This window comes from Hemicordylus capensis, chromosome 2, assembly GCF_027244095.1.
Source record: "Hemicordylus capensis ecotype Gifberg chromosome 2, rHemCap1.1.pri, whole genome shotgun sequence".
In the NCBI taxonomy this organism is placed as follows: domain Eukaryota; kingdom Metazoa; phylum Chordata; class Lepidosauria; order Squamata; family Cordylidae; genus Hemicordylus; species Hemicordylus capensis.
Window position 1 is genome coordinate 73,221,395 of NC_069658.1, and position 22,196 is coordinate 73,243,590.

Consider the following 22,196-nt stretch of genomic DNA (forward strand, 5'->3'; position numbering starts at 1 on the left):
CCTACCTAGATAGAAGTAAGTCCCATTGAGAAGAATGAAGCTTGCTTCTGAGAAGACATGCTGTTAAGCTGTTTATCGTTGCCTTTAACATTCTTTTTCTAATGCAAATAACATGACAGTATTTGCAGGATGCCTCTGAGTACCAGTTGCAGGGGAGTAACAGCAGGAGAGAGGGCATTCCCTCAACTCCTGCCTGTGGCTTCCAGCAGCATCTGGTGGGCCACTGTGTGAAACAGGAAGCTGGACTAGATGGGCCTTCAGCCCGATCCAGCAGGGCTGTCCTTATGTTCTAGTATTCTTCAAATTGATTAAAACATGAACTAAGGTTATAGTCAGTCCTATACACACTTGTGTCAAGTTGTATTCAACAAGATTTGCTTCTGAGTAAATGTGCATACAATTGAGTTGGCACATTAGACTAAAGAATGTAGTGAATTGAATTTTGTTCTATTTTTTTACATTTTAGGCCTAATATTCATACCATATAAAATAGCCCTTGGCGCCAGTTATAAATTTGTTTGACTTCCATAACTTGTTTTAAAAAGCTGTAATAGTTTGTTTACTTCAATCCAGTAGAATTTTGCAAGACTAAAAGATGGATCTGGATAGTGATCCGTTGCATTCATAAATATGGGTTCTGCGCCTGCGCAGTGACCTCACGGACCGACTAGCTAGCTCTTCGCTCCGCCCTCAACTGCCATGCACGAGGTCGTGCTTCCCCTATCTCCGGCAGTTGGGGCGTGTCTCTTTCAGTTTCTGGTGGACCGTCAGTTGTCTCTTTTTGACGTTCCTGCTTGAATTTGTCCTGCTCGAACATTGTGGGGAGGCACGGGCGGGTGTTATGAATACAACGGATCTCTTCCAGATCATCAGTTACAGGTATGCAACCTGTTTATCTGGATAGTGATCCGTTGCATTCATAAATATGGGTGATTAGCCAGCTGTAACCCTGGTGGTGGGTAACATTTATGGCAGGACCCTTTTCAGCACGCCTTGCCCGAATTCTCCTTCCTTCAGTTGCCTAAGGTCTAAGGCATAGTGACGTATGAATGGTTGGCTTGACGTCCAGGTCGCCGTCTTACAGATGTCCTTTATCGGCACTCCAGCCAAATCAGCTGCGGAAGATGCATAGGCCCGCGTCGCATGGGCAGTAATCGACTTCGGCGGAATCTTCCCCTGAGCAGTGTAAGCGACTCTAATCGCTTGTACTATCCACTGAGCCAATCTTTGGCGTGAGACTGACTTTCCAGTAGAAGGTCCCTTAAATAGAACGAATAACTTCTTAGTGCAGCGTAAGCCTCTTGTTGCATCCAGGTAGTACAAGAGTGCTCTACGCACATCCAGAGTATGTAAGTCCCTTTCCAAACTAGACTCTGGTTCTTGGAAAAATGTCGGCAGAATTATATCAGCATTAATGTGGAAATCTGTCGTCACTTTGGGTCGAAATCTTGGATCCAATCGAAGAGTAACTTTATGTGGATAAATTTGCAAGAATGGGCGATCCATCTGTAGCGCAGCCAACTCACTCACTCTCCGCGCTGTGGTGATTGCGATCAAGAAAGCGGTCTTAAGGGTTTTCAGACGCAGTGATGCTGTGGCAATTGGCTCAAAGGGCTTCTGAGTCATTGCTTGCAAAACCAAAGTCAAATCCCACTGTTGTTGTGGCCGGCGAATTGGTGGATACAAATTATTCAGACCTTTGAGGAATTTTTTACATTCCGGGTGGGAAAATACCGTAGTCTTGCCCCAACCCTTATGCTCTGATGAAATTGCCGACAGGTGAACTTTCAACGAAGTGTTCGCCAAACCCGTCATCTTGAGAGTCGTCATATACAACAATATCTGAGTCACTGTTGCCCGTCTTGGGAAAAACCCATGATCCTTCGCATATTGCTTAAATCGCCGCCACTTACGATTGTAATTGAGGCGCGTTGATCTCTTCCTATTATTTAGAAGTATTCTCTTTAGTAACCTATACGCCATGCTGTCAATTTCAGGAACTCCACTTGCGGTTGTCGCACTGCCCCGGCATCCTGAGTCAGGAGATCCGGCACATTGGGAAACCTGTGGTAAACCCCCTTTGACAAACGTAGCACCGCTGAGAACCACTGTTGTCTGGGCCACCATGGCGTTATCAAGATGCCCCTTGTGGCGTCCCTCAGCATTTGTGCAATCACCTTTGATATTAGCGGTTGTGGTGGAAACAGGTAGAACAGACTCCTGGTCCATCTGTGTTGAAACGCGTCGCCCTGTGACTTCTCGCCTACTCCTGCACGAGTGCAAAACATTGGGCATTTCGCGTTTCCCGTTGTCGCAAACAGATCTATAGCTGGCCATCCCCACTTGTCGAAGATGGCTCTGAGATAGTTCATATTCAACTCCCATTCGTGGCTCTGATTGAACAGTATTGTCCTGCTGAGAACATCCGCCTGTACATTGTCCACTCCCCTGATGTGTATTGCCACCAAACACATGTTTCGAGCTATGCACCAGTTCCAGATGTCCTGACTCAGCATGCAGAGCGATCGAGAGACTGTACCTCCTTGCTTGTTTAGGTACGTCATCGCCGTAGTATTGTCCAGATGAATCTGCACAACCTTCCCCTGTATCATTGGCTGAAATGCTTTTAATGCTAAGAACACAGCTAGGAGCTCCAGATAATTTATATGCTGTTGGCTCTGCTGTTTCGACCATAGTCCCTGCACCTGGTGATCTCGGCAGTGCGCTCCCCATCCCTGCAAAGAGGGAGCGCAGCTGGCTAATCACCCATATCCATCCCTGCAACGGATCACTATCCAGATAAACAGGTTGCATACCTGTAACTGATGATCTGGAAGAGATCCGTTGTATTCATAACACCCGCCCGTGCCTCCCCACAATGTTCGAGCAGGACAAATTCAAGCAGGAACATCAAAAAGAGACAACTGACGGTCCACCAGAAACTGAAAGAGACACGCCCCAACTGCCGGAGATAGGGGAAGCACGACCTCGTGCATGGCAGTTGAGGGCGGAGCGAGGAGCTAGCTAGTCGGTCCGTGAGGTCACTGCGCAGGCGCAGAACCCATATTTATGAATGCAACGGATCTCTTCCAGATCATCAGTTACAGGTATGCAACCTGTTTTTATTTGTGCAAAATAGCTATTGCTGTTGATTATCTCTGTATTCTGCTTTTTTCTCTTTAAATTTTAACTTTCCAAGGGCATGGATGATTTTAGATCAATACAGAAAGAAGTCAAAGCTCTTTCGCACCAGAGTTTTGTTGGCTCCTCTAGGGGATGATTTCCGCTACAGTGAGAGTACAGAATGGGATCAGCAGTACCAGAATTATCAGAAACTTTTTGATTACATGAATTCTCATCCTGAGTTCCATGTTAAGGTAAGCCATACTACCTCATACTAAACTAGCTGTTCTCGATTTTTTTAAAAGGTTCTCAAAGTAGTGTACGTAGTTAAGGCATCCACTGACTTCATCCTTTTTCAGAGTCTTCTTTATAATGCAGAATTATTGAAAAGTTAACTTTCTTTGATAGGATATAAGCTACGAATATAAGAAACAAGTAGAAATCTATGAGACCAATGGTTTTTTTGCAGAGAGACAGGATGAGAAAAGGATGGGAAGTAAAGATGAGGATAGAGGCCAACCCAGAACTACTTAGCATCTCTGTCATGCTTTCACTTGTGTTATCTTGTAATCCTTACAGCAACTCTGTAAAGCAGTGATCTTCACTATTTTTCAATCAGGGGACACTTTGGCATGTGAGAGCCTTTGCCCTCTGTGCTGACCTCCTCTCAGTACTGCACTTTTCCCTTTAAAAGAGATGGAGTCATCTCTTAGGAGCTCTGTGGGGAAGGACTTCTAGGAAGGACTATGCTTCCCACTGCTCCATGCACACCTTTCTTTATGGTGTGCGGGCTCAAGAGGGCTCTGTGTTGTGCCAGGTGGACTGTGCAAAGTATTCAGCTTTGGCCGAAGCTTTACAGAGACCTAATAAACAATTGGAGAGCTCTGCCACTGGCTCCCAGAAACTTACAGTGAAGAACACTGCTGTAAAAGAAATTGAGTATTGTTATCCCCATATTGCAGATTGGGGGAGGTGGGGGTGGGGCCATGACTGAGAGGGAATGGCTTGCCTCTAAGGTCACCTAGTGAGCTCATGGCAAAGGTGAAATTTGAACCAAGAAAGCTTTGGTATAGCTCAGCTCTTGTGCTACACCAGCTTTGCAACTAATGGAAGACACAAGCTTCTGTACTAAAACAAAGGAGCAAACTTGTCAAATAAAAGTTTGCCTTTAGGAAAAATAAGTGCTTCAGTTGTGTAGTAAAAACAACCTATATCCTTTTAAAATTTGATTCAGGCTCAGTTTGGGACTTTATCAGATTATTTTGAAGCACTGCGTAAAGCTGGTAATTTGGATGAAAAGGACAGTAAATCCGTCTTTCCTGTTTTGAGTGGAGATTTTTTCACATATGCAGACCGGGATCATCATTACTGGAGTGGATATTTTACATCACGGCCATTCTACAAACGCCTAGATAGGATTCTAGAGTCATATTTGAGGTAAATATTTACTGATTTATTGAAGGAATTTCTGTCCTGCTTTTCAGAAATAAACCTTTGCAAAAAATGGCAGTCAGCTTGAATATTGTTCTGATGCTTTAATATAACAAATGCTTCGTATTAATCATGCTTCTTATTTCGATAGAACCTGACAGCACATTTCTATAAACGATAAAAATAGCAGATTCTAGATTTTAATCTAACTTGAATAGAATTAGATTGCATCGTCATGATGGAACTAGGATACTTTATTAGAACAATGTGCTCTTTATGTTTCTTTAAGCTTTGGTTGAAATACAATTTACTTTATGCATTTTTTAGTCATGGGATAACTCAAATGAGCCTACATCTTCATGCCGCCTTCCTCCTCCTCCTCCTCAATACGATACCTCTTATTTCTGGCTATTGTGCCTGACCACACCCATTTACCATGTTTCCTCCAATTGGAAAGAGCTGTGTGGCAGTGTTCACTCTAAGGTGTACACATGTGTGCATACACAAAAGCTTTTTGATGTCCACCCAGTTAATTTTAGATTCTGAATGCAAGTGTGCACAAGCTGCCTTGATACCACTGCCCAGAACAAAACTTATTCTGCGCGCAGATGAAAAATATCGGAACACTGCTATGTGCTGTTATCCCAGCTTGCTCTCTGGGCTCTTCAGAGCCCAGAGGAAGCAGTTGGATACACTCTTTCCCACTTGCTCTTGCTTGAGTTATAAAGACTGCCTCGGCAATCTTGTCTTCCTCTAGAAATAATACTATGGTTGTAGCAGAGCTGGATGTATCACTAGCTATCAAGCCAGAGTGATGGTTAGGTATGCTCTGCTCTGCTACTTCTGAAGGTGTGTGACAGGGTGGTGGATGGAAGGGTAGGTGATGCCTGTGGGCACATGATTTGCCCTAGGCAAGTCACGCATCTATTCTTGTTCCCCTATGTTTATGGTTGGGGGACATTGTGAGAACAGTGACTTACATGTCCCACAGTGTAATGTGGGCATTGCAAAACCAAAGCTGCCAATTTCTTGCATGATCTCATATCGCAAGCTACTTCCATCATCCCTGATGGATTTAGTGTGTAATCACACAAAAGGCCAGTAGTTCCAGTACTGCCCTCTTGCATAGCATCATTGCCACATGTGCTAGAGCCCTGGAACAGCACAGGTTCTGCAATGTCTGTGTTACACTGTAGGACACATTTGCCAGTGGGTGTGTTCTAGCATGTCAAGAAGTGATCTTCTTTGGATAGGAGATGTAGGAGTTGAATTTCCTGATCACGCTAAAGTGAGTTTTTAATTATTTTAAAGCAACTCAGCTCTGTCATCAGGGGCACACATTATTTTAAAACCTTTGGATGCACCCCAACGTGAAAAGGTAATTCAAAGCTAAAAGCTATTCAGGCAGTAAAATCATCGTGGCATCACTTATTCCTTTCTTATTGCCTCTTGAGATCAGACCTTAGGCTTCTGGCTGAATAATTGTTCATCTTAAAGTTATCTCATAGTTTTATTGTCTTAGTGCCTATTTTAAGTAATTGTAAATGTTCTGTTGATTAAGGGCTGTTTCAAACAGTCTTGATGCAACATCAAATTGTGTTTTAAGTCCCTGGGTGGAAACTGCCTCCTCTTTGACTAGCATTGATATCCAATGATGTATGTATGTATATGTGCCAGCTGGAATGTAACATCTTTTACTCTTTAACACACTTTCAGAAGGCTATTCCCCTGTGATTACTGTGAACCTAATGAGGCAGCAAAAGAATCAAGAGTGTTAGGGGAGAGGGAATTACATATTATTGTCCCCTCTCCTCATCACTTTAAATTGTCACTGCCCCCAATAATTTAAATAACTTGGATGCCTTGGATATTGTCTTTCTGAGAAAGCCTTCAAGGCTCGAGCAACATCCTGTTCAAGCCTAAAGATATAAACAGCAGTAAAAACTTTAGCATTAAGATGATTGCATGTCCTAATTGTTGTCCGGTTGTATTATGTAAACTGCTGTGAGAACTATTTGTTTGAAAGCTGGTATACAAATATTATACATAAATAATAACAAATCTTCTTTATTCCAGGGCTGCTGAAATTCTTTACTCTTTGGCCATTGTGCAGTCTAAAAAACATGAGAAAATGAAAGTCTTTCCTTCAGTGGATCACTACAAATTGCTGACAGAGGCTAGGAGAAATCTTGGGCTCTTTCAACATCATGATGCCATCACAGGAACGTCTAAAGATTGGGTAGTTGTGGATTATGGCACTAGGTAAGGCAACTCAGTGCAGAATATTTAAATATAACATTTTTATATGAATAGAATTCACTACATGTAAGAGGTGGGTGAGGATGGTGAAGGTAAGTTGAGAAAGAGCATCAGTCTAGTCATTCTTTTCACACATCAGTCAGTTTGCATGGAGGCCTGGAATTCAATGCAAGCTTAGTGTTCTTATGACCCAAGGAAAAGAAACTCCACTCTTCCATGGAAAATAGGGTAGCATAGTCATTGCTCCATGTAAAAGGGGCTTTAATTACAATAGAGATCTAGCTAAACGTGAAAACTATTAGAGGGGAAGCTATCCAAAGATGAAGAACATATTCTGTATTTCTAGATACATTGGGAGTTCTTGGATAAGTTGATGTTGGTGATGTTATGTGCATATTAATTCTGAACAGTTTTTCCACCAAGAACTTTATATTTTGCAAAAGATAAAATATCATCCACCAGATGTTACAAGTTAAAACAAAACTGGTTTCAGTGTCAATACACCATCCTCAGTTGCTTACGCAAACCAAATATCTCAACAGTGCTTAAATTCCTTTTTCACCAGGTAAGCATTAGGCAGGGAGAAAGGAAGGGTGGGGGATAGCACAACATAACAGCTGCAACCAGAATGAAAACAGCTTCTACCAGTCAAAGATGAATTAATTTCATAGCTGAAACCGTATCTTCCTTATCATTAATATCTGGTTTCAATTTCTCTATATAAATTACTTGCTTTATTTTATGCTTCTGCAAATTTCTTTCCATTGTTGATACAGTTACTTTATTTCACACCACTCATCCAGCACGCCCTCCTTCATATGTATAGACCATGGCTTAGTAGGAGTGCTATTATATTGCATATCCGACATATGCTCACTACACCAACCCCCTCTCCTTTTACAAATAACACAGTCTTTAAACTCACGCTTCTTATACAATTGAGAGTTAACCAGTTGTTTCAACCTTATTGATGCATTGCTTACTACATTAGCTTTAACTTCATGGCTCTCCAGAAGCTTCTGAGTTTGCCAGGTGAATTTATTAGTAATAAATGGAATTTTCAACACTGGCAATCCTTTTGTAAATTTCACCTACCTACTCTTCAGTATAAAGAGTTTTTCTCCATTAGCTCTTATCAACCTTCCCGTTTTCCTTTTGATTCCTCTCTCTATCTTACTGTAGAAACCCCCACTGCCTTCTATATCATATCTTCATTGCCTGTTCCTTAATTATTGCTTGATGAGCCAAATTACTCTTTAATAAAATATTCTTTTTGGTCTGTTTCCTATACCATCTTGTTTCTAATTGACCCCCCTTCAACCTTATTTCAGCATCCAGAAATTGTGACCAACCCTCATTAGGCTTTTCTCTTGTTAGTCTTATTGATATTTGTGTGGTATATATTTTTTCCTTTCCCTGTAAAAAAGGAGGAGAGGCAGGACAAATCCCTGCCCATAGAATCCAGTGATAGACAGAAGGAAAGACTTCAACAGATATAGGCTGTGATAGTTATCCCAGGAAAGAATGCATTGTAGTTTTGCTTTCTGAGAGCTTTATGCTCTGGTTCCTTGGGTTCTTCTGCTTTTGTTACTGTGTCCTCAGCATTGTTTCTAGTGAAGAGCCTGACCCATCACTGATTCCAATGGTCCAATGCTGGGCTGAACATTTGCTGCTAGGCAACATACCTGTTCAGTGCTGGTGCGCGAAAGGCTTCCTAGAAGCCAGTTGCAGCCCAGCCGGCAAGGGGGAAGGGGACGGCAGGGAGTTCTCCTGCCGTCCTCTTAAATGGGGCTAGATTTGGAAACAAGGGGGCGGCGGGGGACCTCTGGGGAGCTTCAGGGGGCGGCCGCCAGCCGAGGGGGACTGAGCTTGAAGGGGGCGGCAGGGACTGGGAGCGATCCTGCCGCCCTGATTATGGCTACGAGAAGCGGGAGCCCGCGCCGAGGGAGATTGAAGCGGGCGGCACCCTGCCGCCCGATTACTATAAGGAATACAGAACAGTACAGTGCCTTACTTTCATGGAAGGGGTGAGTAAAGCCCCCCCCTTTTCGCTCCAGAACGAATTAATCAGTTTCCAATGCATTCCTATGGGAAACCGCTTTTCGACTTAACGAACTTTTCGACCTACGAGTATGCATTCGGAACGGATTAAGTTCGTAAGTCGAGGGACCACTGTAATTTGAAATTTTTGCCACCTATCAGTGATTAAACCACAATAAACATTTTGTGGCCAAGTTTCATGTAAGGACACCCCAGTAAGTTCCTTAGCTGAAGGATATATCTGATTATTTAGGTGCCTATTTTGGACGCACCGTTTTAAATTTTGGCTTGTATCTTTCTCCTCCTCGTTTGAGCAATCTGATTAATTGTTTCATGTTAGTAAACACTTAATTACTACTATGCTTTTTCTGCAGTCCTTCATAAGGATATTCAGTTTAGTTTCCCAGAGTTGCAGTGTTTGTTTTGTTTACAGACTTTTCCATTCATTAATGAATTTGAAGAAAATCATCACTGATTCTGCTCACATTCTAATTCTTAAGGACCAAGAAACATATAACTACAACCCATCAACTCCCTTCCTTACAATGGTGAGTTTTCCTAAACTAATTGTGATGATCATGGTGGCACATCCTTCAGAAATTCTTCCTAGAAGGCCACAATTATGTTGGTGAAGAGGCCACATACTAGGTATTCAGTGTGAGTGTTTGTATGGGATTATTGTGCTGCATTATGCAGAGAGGATTTTATACTTCTAAACTTGTCTTTTGGTGGCAAAGTGCCTAATGCAATTTGGACAGCATTTCAGAGAACCGGATGAAAAGAGAATTTTGGAGAACGAATATGATAGAATAATTTGTTGATCAGCTTTTTTTACTATTTCTATTATCCACAAGGTTGTAAAGTGTGCTGTCGAGTCAGTGTTGACTCCTCATGACCACAGAGCCCTGTGGTTGTCTTTGGTAGAATACAGGAGGCGTTTACCATTGCCATCTCCTGTGCAGTATGAGATGATGCCTTTCAGCATCTTTCCTATATCACTGTTGCCCGTTAAAGGTGTTTCCCATAGTCATAATCCAGTTGTACTGGATAAATATTCAATTTTGTTGTTTAAGATTTTAATAAGCAGAAGTACCACAATAAATATTACATATAACCTAATTTCCCTTGCCTAGAATAAGACATTGCCACTGGTTAATGCAGGTTAATGCATAACCCAAATGTACCTCTCTGATCTGGATAGTGATCTCACAACGGTCATAAACAATGGGTTTTGTGCCTGCACCAACTTCGGGTAAAATTTGTTAGCTCCTCGCGACGCCTCCAACCGCCTCCTGCACATGCCCTGCAATATCTTACAGCGGCGGTTAGGTGTCCTTCGCTCAGTTTCTTTCTGACCGCCTTAGCGATCACATGTTCTGATTACTAGAGCTCCTCAGAAATAAACAATTAACTAAAAAATCCCTTCAATGGCTAGAAAACAGAATGGAAACTACTATTCTGAGGATTACCCAACAAAATTTGGAAAGTATTGAGAAATTACACGGACTTTGACTACGGAATGCTAAACGGTATAGAGATGCTTAACGATTTTAACTTGTTTACAGTGGGATTTATTGGCTTGACTCTGGACTGGAATTGATTACCCTCTTGGATAGATCCCCTATTGTGCCTCCCATGAGTACAGAAGCTCCTAGGGTGAAGATCACCTTTAAAGGATGTTAAAATTGCAAGGGGAAACTCCCTTCAACTGATGGCCACCAGCTCTGTTTGCTATGCTTGGGGGAGGGCCATAGTACCATGGCCTGGTAAATCTACTCATCATTCTCTAAGCAGACGTTGAAAAACCAGGCGGCCCAACTTAAGGTGGCATTAATGGAAGATGTGCTTCACCCCAGAAAATCTGTTCCCCAATCTCCTGCAGCTTTGAGTTCGACCTCTGAATCAGCACCAAGGACTGCAACATATACGCAGTCTAAATCTTCAGTGTTGGGGGCAGCAGCCTCGACCTTGAGGGATGCAACACCCTTCAAGAGACTGACTGCCATACATGCCAGCCCAAAGAGAAAGGGCAAGCCATCGCCTGACGCACCACCACTGAAGAAACATAAAGACAAAATGCACAAGAAAAAAACATTGCAGCAAGACATCTGAAACAACCCCCTCTCCAGAAAACGAGAAGCCCATCGGCATCAAGCAGCTTTGCTCTTGCTGGCACCAGCTCCACAACAGTCTCCTTCAACACCGAGGCAGCCACGCCAGATATCGACATCTCCAACATCGAAGCCAAGTGAGCAGACGCCGGAATCACAACACCGAGCAGCATCTCTCTCTTCGGCAACAACACCACTCCACCTGTCATCGTTGCCAAAACCACAGCGTTTGAAGCCAACTTCCTCAACATTGAGGCCAAGCGAACAGGCACCTGTCACCTTCGACACTGTACACGATATCAGAACAGGTGGAGACAGGGTTAGATCTTACATCAGTGCTGGACATCGTGATCCTGATGGAGTCTGGAGAAAGCACTCCATCATCTTCTACGTTCAGAGGTTTCCATAGTCACGGACTGGATGTCAAGATGGAGGAGGAAGAATCAGACCAGCTCTTTCGGCACCAAGGACACCTTCGGTGTCGTATACGAGCTCATATAAGACACTCCAGGGTTGGGGTTGCTGCCACATAGGGGTTGGGGGGATACCTCCATAAGCCTGTCTCCAGAAGCGTATTCTTTAGACAATGGCAGATTCACAGAATGCATTTGACACAGACCGCAACACAAGTAACGCTGAACAGGCAAGATTACTGAGACACATCAGTACAGACAGTCAAGCTACAAGAACCGAGATCAAAAATAAGAACGGTCAAAAACAAAATAAAAACAAAAAATAAAAACCAGTCAAACTAGTTTCCCTCCCCTACTGGTAGTGGCTACACAGACTACACTTATGCCACAGGATACAGCTACCCAAACAATCGAAACAAGAGACAACGAAAGGAGGGACAATAGGAATCTGCCTACGTTTTCAACTGAAAGTGCTGCGCACACACGTAGTGCTTTGAGCCACCCAACTGAGGAACAACTGGACTCTTCCGATGAAGTGGAACGCTACAGACTCCTCAGTGGAAGAATCCGAGGAACACATCCCAGAGCCTAGCCAGAATGTATCTACAACTCTGTCCATGTCTCCAACAGAGGGGATGAAATCCTATCACCAACAGATAGCAGAGATGGCTGAGGTACTGGGCTTGGACCTTAAACAAAAGATGTCTGATCTGGATGACCTGGTGTACAATTTTATGAAAAGGACAATGGGACTACAGCCAGTATTACTTACTGATGCTGTCATCACCAAAGCTGCAAAGTCAGCTTGGGAAGTTGTTCAGATGTCCACACCAACATAGAAACTACTGGAAACACTGTATAGGATACAAGAAGAGGACAATGAGTACCTTATGAAGCATCCTGTACCTAACTCGCTCGTAATAGATTGCAGATCATCATCCAGAGATGGAAGGCACCACACAACCCCATCAGATAAGGACGGATATAAGCTAGATGTTCTTGGCAGGAGGACTTACTCAACAGCATGCCTTACTATTAAGATTACCAATTACATTGCTTGTTTATCTAAGTATACATACTCCTTGTGGGAGAATTTGTTTGAAGAACGTGCTAATCTGACTCCAGCTGAGTTTCAAAATAAATTTGAGAGCACCTTTTTCAGGACAACAATGGCAACATGCCAACAATTAAGTAATGCAAAGTGTCTAACAGAATCAGATTCCCGTACGCTAACATCTGCAATAATGCTGAGGAGGTACGCATGGCTGCAGACTATCATGCTGCAACAGGATATGCAGGACCGAATAGAAGCACTCCACTTCGATGGTAAGGGTTTTTTTCCCCTGAAGAAACAGATGCCACTATGGAACACAGGAAAAAATAAAAAAGCACGGCGAAGTCATTCACAACTCAAAGGTATACTAATACTAGATATCAACCTTACAAAAGGAGGCAAAACATGTTTCGACAAAATGAGCAAAAAGACTGTCAGAAACTGTATCAAAGATACAACCACAAACTGTGTGCTGCTAGAAATAGGACTAACCAGCAGAACAGTAACAAGGCTGCACAGCAGGCAGTAACAAGGCTGCACAGCAGGCCAAACAGCACCTTTGATTGCAGTCAGAGCCCACCTTCACCCAACCACAATGATACTTACCATCTGCACAAGGAACAACACCTTGACACTTGCCAGAGTCCTCAGGACTCTGAGAAGTCATGCCCCAGCATGGCACCACATAACATCAGACCAGTAGGTGTTACACATAATCACAAAGGGGTATGCAATAGAATTCGTGACTCTGCCAGAGTTTATGGGAATAAAATATACTCCCAAGAGAACAACCCTGAAGGAGGAGGTCAAAGAATTGTTGGAGAAACAGACAATTATGCCGGTGCAGTGGGCTCACAGCCAAGTGGGTTTTTACTCCTAGTAATTTCAGACCCTGAAGTTGTGTGGGGGCATACGACCAATAATGGACTTATGTTGGTTGAACCTATATGTTGAAGTGCAGAAGTTCCGCATGATAACACTGCAAGTAATTCTCCCACTTCTACATGAAGAAAGGTGGTTTGTGACGTTGGATTTGAAGGACACATATTTCCACAATGGCATACAGGAGAACCACAGGAAGTACCTGCACTTCACAGTAGGCACAGACATATACCAGTACAATGTGCTACCCTTCGGCCTAGCGACTGCCCCAAGGGTATTCACGAAGTGTATTAGGGATGTGCACGGAACCGCGGAGCTGCGGTCCAGCACTGGGGTGGGGGGTTCCAAATAACGGCGGGGGGGGGCTTTACTCACCCTCCCAAGAACGGCACCGTATTTATGTGAGTAAGCGGGCGGCATGCCTCCCTGCCGCCCGCTTCATTCCCCCTCTCGGCGTTCCCTCCGTTCAAATTCTGAATCGGGCGGCAGGGTATCTCCCAGTCCCTGCCGCCCTCTTTAATGCCCCCGCTCGGCTGGCGGCCGCCCCATTCAAGCCTTCAAGACCCCTGCCAGGCCGGCCCGGCCCTTCCCTTCCCTTCCCTTCCCTTCCCTTCCCTTCCCTTCCCTTCGCAAGGGGGACGAGCGGCAGAGCTCCCTGCCTTCCCCCTTGCCGGCTGCGCTGCAAATGGCTTCTTAGAGCCTTCAAGCCTTCAAGACCCCTGCCAGGCAGGAAGGCAGGGAGCTCTGCCGCTCGTCCCCCTTGCGAAGGGAAGGGAAGGGAAGGGCCGGGCCGGGCCGGCCTGGCAGGGGTCTTGAAGGCTTGAATGGGGCGGCCGCCAGCCGAGCGGGGGCATTAAAGAGGGCGGCAGGGACTGGGAGATACCCTGCTGCCCGATTCAGAATTTGAACGGAGGGAACGCCGAGAGGGGGAATGAAGCGGGCGGCAGGGAGGCATGCCGCCCGCTTACTCACATAAATACGGCGTCGTTCTTGGGAGGGTGAGTAAAGCCCCCCCCCGTACTCCTGTGGAACCCCCCACCCGAACCAAAACCACCCCGTGTCCGGACTGGTCTGGAGGCCTTTAGAATGGCCTCCGAACCGGTCCGTGCACATGACTAAAGTGTATGGCAGCAATCATAGCCTACCTTCGAATGCAGGGCCTGTCCATCTTTCCATATCTGAAAGACTGGCTCCACACTGCAAGAACAAGGACACAGTTAACCTCCCACGTAAAGATAGTAACATCACTGTTACACAACTTGGGGGGTATAGATCAGTTGCAAAAAGCCACATCTACAACCTACCAAGCGACTACAGTACACTGGTGCGGTACTAGACATGGATGAACAGAGAGCGTATTTACCAGAAGACAGGTACAAACACGTTTGAGAAATCGTGGAAGCATTCCAAACACCACCACTACAGAAAACAAGAGCGATTCATGTACTCATGGGCCTGATGGCTTCATGCATGTCGATGGTGCCCTATGCAAAACTGAGATGGAGAAAGCTGCAAATGTGGTACTTGTTGGAATTTCATCCCAACGTCGATCCACAGAACAAACTCCTGCTTCTACCAAAAAGGTGTTGGCTTCTCTACACTGGTGGGCCAAGAGTACAAATCTCCAGAGGGGTATTCTATTCAAATTTCTAGTGCCCACACTAACGGTGACGACAGATGTCTCCATGCTGGGCTGGGGAGTTTATCTGTCAGAACAAAGGGTGTTCAACAAAGCCTTTGTTATGCTCAAGAGAGACAGTTGCATATAAACTTCCTAGAGCTACTGGCCTTGTTCAAGGCTCTGCATTCTTTTCAAAACACCATCACGAGCCATGTGATCCAGATACAAATGGACAATACCACCGGGATTCCATACATAAACAACCACAGGGGCACTGTGTCAAAACCACTGTGTCAGCTCAGTCTGCAAATGTGGAACGGGTGCATTGTACAAAAGATTCATATGCTTGCCATCCACATAAAAGGAGAGGGCAACACACTAGCAGACGCATTGAGCAGGAGTCATATTCTCCAACAACATGAACGGGAAGTGAATCCCTTACTCCTAGAAGAGCTGTTCACATGTTGGGGGACACCAACAGTGGAGCTATTCACAACCAACCAGAACAAGAAATGTGAGTATTACTGCTCCCAGGATGGGACTGGGAAGCGGCTCCAAGGGTGATGCAGTACAGTTTATTTGTATCCACCATATCTCCTGCTGAACAGGGTGGTAGCCAAGGTACTGCAGGACAAGACCAGAGGAATTTTAATAACTCCCTGGTGGCCAAGACAACCATGGTTCCTGCAACTACTCAGACTGTTGGGCCAGAACCACAGGTGACTACCACAGCAACTGGACCAGATAACTCAAGAGAAAGGTCAGCTGCTGCACCCAAACCTAGCTACACTAAATCTTACAGCATGGAGGATAGGTTACTGAGATTTTTTTTTGCTGAATAACCAAAAACGTTTCACCAGGAGAAATTATCGGGCCAAATGGAAGAGGTTTTGCAGCTATGCAGCGTCAAAACACCTTACATCCATGGAAGCAACACTAAGGGAGGTGTTGCTATACCTTACATCCTTGAAAACAAAGGGTCTCGCGAATGTCTCCATTAAGGTACATATGGCAGCAATTTCGGCACATCACAGTGGATGGGATGGGAAAACAGTGTTCTCCCATCCTATGTGCAAGGAATTCATGAAATGCCTAAATAATATGTACCCACCAGTAAGACAGCTCATAAACAAGTGGAGTATGTCTCTTGTGCTTTCCACATTAACAAAAAAACTTTTTGAGCCGATGGTAACTGCTGCTATGAAATTGATGGCACTGAAGACAGTATTCCTGGTAGCAATAACAAGTGCGAAACGTTTGAGTGAGCTTCTAGCACTGCGTATAGATGAGCCATATACAAAATTTTATCCAGACAAGGTAGTGATGCGCATGGATCCAGACTTCAGACCAAAGACAGTCTCAGACTTTCATTAGAACCATTATATAGTTCTGCCAACCTTTTTCAGGAATCCATCCTCACCTTTGGAGCACACAATGCATTCTAATGATGTGCATAGAGCGGTGCTGTTCTATTTAAAAAGGATGAGGGAAGCAAAATATCTGTCTGTGTGAGTGGCCAGCGAAAGGACCAAGCACCATCATGCCAACAAATATCACATTGGCTAGTGGAAGTAATAATGATGGCTTACGAACTGCAAAAAGTGGCTCCACCAAGATTGATGAAGGCCCATTCAATGAGAGTGTATGCAACATCAGCAGCACATTTGTCCGGCGTAAGGTTCAAGGACATCTGCATGGCTGCTTCCTGGGCTTCAGACCAGACATTTGTCAAGCATTATGCTTTAGACCTTTGCTCTGCAGTGGCGGCTGAGTTTGGAAGGGCAGTGCTGAAAAGGGTGTTACAATAGTTTGCGGCTCCCACCTCCTCAAGGGAAGCTTGTAATTCACCTGTTGTTTGACTTTTGTGAGATCACTTATCCAGATAAACAGGTTGCTTACCTGTAACAGATGATCTGGTAGTGATCCCACAACATTCATAAAACACGCCCAGCCATCCCCACTGTAGAGCGCAAGCAATGCGTACTATACATGCAGAGATGCTTAGGAAAATAGTATCAGTCAGCCAACAAGAAACTGAGCAAAGGACGCTTAACCTCTGCTATAAGAAACTGCAGGGCACGTGCAGGAGGCAGTTGGAGGCGTCTCAAGGAGCTAAAGAATTTTACCCGAAGTTGGTCTGCGTAGGTGCAGAACCCATTGTTTATGAATGTTGTGGGATCACTACCAGATCATCTGTTATAGGTAAGCAGCCTGTTTTTACAAACCTTCAGCTCAAGTACTCCATAGAAATTGTGTGTGTGTTTGCACAAATTGAAATGTTACAGTTATGAGACGGGCTACTCCAGCCACTGGTTGACATTCAGATTAAGTTACTTATAAGCATTGTTGGAAATTAATGGGACAAGTTTACTTATATACATATAAATCATGTGCTATATATGTATATGCTTATGTTGTGTTTTATAAAAACAAAAACAGAAATTTAAGTGTTAAAGTTAGTGAGATAAGCCACAGTCATTTGTTCACATACACACTAAATTACAGATAATCAGTCTTACTGAAATTAATGGGACAAGTTTACTTGAGATTAATGGGACAAGTTTCCTTGTCACTAATTTCAATGGGAGTACTCAAAACTAATTTTTTGAAGCCTGTCAGGCTGAGTGAAAGGGTACACTGAGCTTTAACACATGGCCAGCCAATCAGGAGCAAAGGAGAGTCTTCACCCTCCTCTCTCCTCCTCTGCAATGGACATATCACTGAGGACAAGTCTGCTTCAAGCTGGGAATCCTCAGATGGCGAACAACTGTCACGGCTGCAGTGTGGGGAGACAGGAGGATTCTGAGTAGCCACAGGAGCCCTTCAAATACCCCTTGTATTACCCCCTGCGTTAATGCATTAAATAGTTCAGTAGTCAGCATAATGTTGATATTTACATGGTTATAACATAATTTTGTAGGTTATTTCTTATTTCAATTTCAAATCATTAAACTAGCTGTCATCTTGACTAACACAGCAGTGGTACAATGTAGGGATGTGCAAGAACCTGTTCGGCATTCCATTCAAGGAACGCTGAACAGGTTTGGAACCCCCACATTCAAACTGGTTCGAAGGTGGAGGTGGGAGTGGCTTTAAGGTGCGGAGAGGGTGCTCTTACCTTCCCTGCCACGTTTCCCCCTCTGGCACTGCTTTAAAAAATGCTGGCGTGGGGCGGCTGTATACCCTCTTGCCACCCTGGTCAGCATAAAACTGGAAGTGGTGGGCTCCTGGGTAAGAGCACCCTCTCCGCACCTTAAAGCCACCCCCCGCCTCCCAGGTGTGCATGGAACTGGTTCCGTGCACACCCCTAGTGCAATGAGAAAGACACCGGAGTAGTACCACTGCTTCTGAAGAGTTCCAGACTAAAGCACATGTGTGTGATTTCAGCGGACTCCCCTTCCTCTGAAAGCCCTCTGTGTCACTCAAAAGGCTGAGGCTGTACCTGAGGCTGCATGTCCCTCAGGGACATATTTTCAGGTAGCACAGAGCTCTTCCTCAGAAAGAGGAAATGGTCAGCATTTGTCCAGTCAGCAGTGGGGATGAGTTCTTAACTTTTCATAAGCACTGGTGCTTTGTTAGGATGTAATAGTACAGATGGATCTTGTTATTCTTGGGGGTTCTGTTCCTGCTAATTTCCATAGATAACGAGACCTGATGTCCATGGGGATTGGGGGTTAGGTTCCTGGAGGTTTAAAAAGGATAAATAAGAGAATTTAAAGTGCCATGCCATGCTTTGCAGCTGTCCAGCTATGCCTCCTGGAATGCCAAAATCTGCTGTTTTTCTGTGAAATTGTGGGATTTTTTTTCTTTTTTAAACTGACACAAAATGGTGGCCAGAAATGATCTCAAAGATAATTTCCGGCCACCCGGGAACTACAGATAGGCAAACTTCAACGCTTTTGTATCCATGAATAACAAAGTCAGGTCTCCATAGCCACACCGCAGATATGCAGAACCGCAGGTGCCAGGATTTCAGATTACAAAGTCCACCTGTTCTACTAATATCTATATACTGCTTTTCAACAGAAGTTTCCAGAGAAACTTTAAATAGAAAATTAAACAAAATGATTCCCTCTCCCCAAATGGCTCACAACTGGCCCTATGTACCCCCATCACAGTACTTCCAGTGACTGTTGCTGGTGTCTATCTTATGTTTCTTTTTAGATTGTGAGTGCTTTGTGGACAGGGATCCATTTTATTTATCTTTATTTATTTATTATTTCTCTATGTAAACCGCCCTGAGCCATTTTTGGAAGGGTGGTATAGAAATTGAATGAATAAATAAAAAATAAATCTTTTTTTTTTAAGTAGACACCAACAATCACCACTGGAGGGATTCTGTGCTGAAGTTAGAAAGGGCCAGTTGCTCTCCTCTTGTTAAATATAAGAGAATGCCTCTTTGCTCAGTTTGTCAGCAACATTCATGCACTAAAAATTGCATCTTGTATAAATTGCATAGTTAAATAACTCTGATGTGTATGGAACTAGGATTACTTGGCACTCGAGCATAACAGATATGACTGTTTGTTTTAGTTAATTTAAAAATAATTTCATATGTGTTGCACCAGCAAGTAAACTGGAATTTTTCTCCTATTGGTAGGATGATGCCCAGTCTTCACAAGATTCATTGCCACACAAGATTATCATAGAACTGAATATTCAGCCAAGGTAAATATTGTTCTATTAAATATTACATATTATAATATTAATATTATAATTAGTAAATATAATATCAAAATATTATATTTGATAATATCTGGAAATCTTGGATGTTAAGCATGTAGTGCTATTATATTTTGAATTTTTTAAAAATCTTCATTTGGGTCAGAGAGATCAGGTGACTGACTAGAATGACAGAATACAGTGATGTAATTGGAAAATTAACTTCACAATCCATATAAAAGCTTATTATATATGCTAGTTCATGATGATAAAGGCATCTGAGTGTGAAACTATGTTACCTGAATCAAGAAATAGTAAACACAGTAAAACTAACTGGGTAGAACAATATTTAAGTTTAGGACATTCTTAAATATGATACACAAATACACACCCACCCACCCACCCCCGCCCTTATCCATAGGATTGTAAAGGTGAACCATAGAGAGGCAAATTCTTCACTTATTTTTGCATTTTTAAAAATGTAGTTGACTCCAAAACTGCATTTTTAAGAAAATCATTTCTGTCTTATTTCATTTGATAGTGTATTTTGAACATTACTGGGCAAACATAAAAACCATACCTCTTCTCAAACCTTATGCTCTGTTTGAAAAACTGCTGCAAAATGGATTTGTATTAGGTTTTGAGTAGTAACAAAAATGTTTTTAGAAATGCCCTAGAGCTGACTTTTGTGATTTAACTGGGGGAGAACGACTAAGCTACAGGCAAGTTCTTGGTATTGTAATTGATACTTGCTCCAATGATGAGATGGAAGTCCTCTTTTTCTTCGTCTTCTTCTTTTGTTTGTTGATTGTGTTTTGTTTTGTTGTTGTGTGTATGTGTGTGTGTCTTATGTTGTGGAAAAATCGAATAAAAATTATTGGGGGGTGGGGGGAGAAAAACTGCTGCCAAAAAAAATGCATAGAAATTTAGGAGCCAAAGAAAACAGAGAGAAAGATTAGCATGACAGGAATGTTTTAGTCTTCTAAGTAGTTGTGCAAACATATTAATTAGTAGTAGAACAAAACATTTATACAGTAGTCATTTACTATTAAAAAACTATTCGAACACAGTGGATAGTAAAATGTTCCTTAACAAAAGCAAGATTTAATTGGGTTCTAGCAGAATTTCCAGTATGACCAAGTATTGATCTTGAAAATCAGCAATCTTCCTAGCCAAGATTTTGAAAACTGTGTTAGATAATTTTCAAGAGAACTGTGACTCAGTGTTGGTGCCGTTGGTTAAACTATGTCTGATTTCATGAAGAAACACTAGAAAACTCAAGTTAGTAATGTTATAGATGTTCCTGTTCTCTCTAGAGTTCAAGATATATAGTATTGTAAGCATGGTTTTAAGTTTTATAGGGGAACTGCTTTTGGTATAACTGTGAAACTTAGTAATTGCCTGGTTGTTTGCAGTAAAATTGAGAATCAGACATCTGTATAGCTGTGATAATAGCTCCTAGTAATATGGATAGAGTCATATCTGTAGCTTCCATAATGCTAAACTGGGTTCAGAAAAGGAGGACTATGAAAGCTATGGGCATGACTCATTCTCTCTTCTAACTTTAGGAACTGGAAACAGGGGTAAGAATTGTGTTCACGGTCTCAGTTGTCCTGCTTGTTGTTTATAGAATGGTGCTGTGAAGACACTGTGTTCTCTAGGCTATGTGTTTTCTAGGCTATGGAAGTTCTGCACGTGGCTCTATTTTTGCTTCCCAGCTTGGTCTGAGACGAGCACTTTTGCTGGCTTCCTTTTTGCTGGAAGCCAGTCAGTCCTACTGAGAGTAACAGGGTGGAGCAGAGGGAGCAACCAGTGATCTGGGTGAATACCACTTTGGCATGTACTGTATTGTCATGAATATTTTGGGGATCAGCAAAGGACGAGGATCTGGTTATATGTCTGATCACAGGTTTCCCTGGTTTTTGATAGGTTGCATAGGCTGGTGCTTGGTTACTAATGAAAACATAGATATAGTGGGCATAATGGAAACCTGATGGAACGATGAGAACCAGAAGGACACTGTTTTTCCTGGATACAAACTCTGCAGAAGGGACAGGGAGTGAAGGATTGGGGGTGGAGTAGCAATGTATATTTGATTCTAACAAGCTAGAAAATTTAGGACTGGAGTCCTCCATGGAATCATTATGGATGACAATACAAGGACTGAAAGGAAATGTGTTACTAGGGATGTGCTGTCTCCCTCCTAATCAAAATGCTGAGAGTGACGTGGAGTTGGAGAAGCAAATCAGAAAGGCGTCAAAGAGAGACAGAGTGGTAATAATGGGTGACCTCCACTGCCCACAAATAGACTGGGTAAATTCACATTTGGGTAACAAAAGAGAGGCCAAATTTCTAAACATGACAAATGACTGTACCTTAGAACAGGTAGACCACCCAGAACCAACCAGAGAGGAGGCAACCTTGGCTTTAATACTGAGTGGTGCCCAAGACCTGGTACGAGATGTGAGAGTTTCAGAGCCATTGAGGAACAGTGACTATAGTGTGATCCAATTCTGCATATATGTGAGGGGAAAATTGTCAAGAAAGTCCACCTAGTTTAGGAGGATGCCAGCACAGCTAACAAATAGAGTCAGGGGAGC

At 43.3% G+C, this 22,196-nt stretch overlaps 1 protein-coding gene across 1 annotated transcript in view; it reads left to right on the forward strand.

The window, feature by feature from the left end:
- Positions 1–22,196, forward strand: part of MAN2A1 (mannosidase alpha class 2A member 1) — a 108,102-nt gene that overhangs the window by 44,405 nt on the left and 41,501 nt on the right. Inside the window, exons 8-12 of the mRNA XM_053292502.1 lie at positions 3,200–3,377; positions 4,358–4,560; positions 6,631–6,816; positions 9,287–9,401; positions 19,535–19,602. Of these exons, the coding sequence (XP_053148477.1) occupies positions 3,200–3,377; positions 4,358–4,560; positions 6,631–6,816; positions 9,287–9,401; positions 19,535–19,602 (750 nt within the window). The remainder of the gene's footprint in view (positions 1–3,199; positions 3,378–4,357; positions 4,561–6,630; positions 6,817–9,286; positions 9,402–19,534; positions 19,603–22,196) is intronic.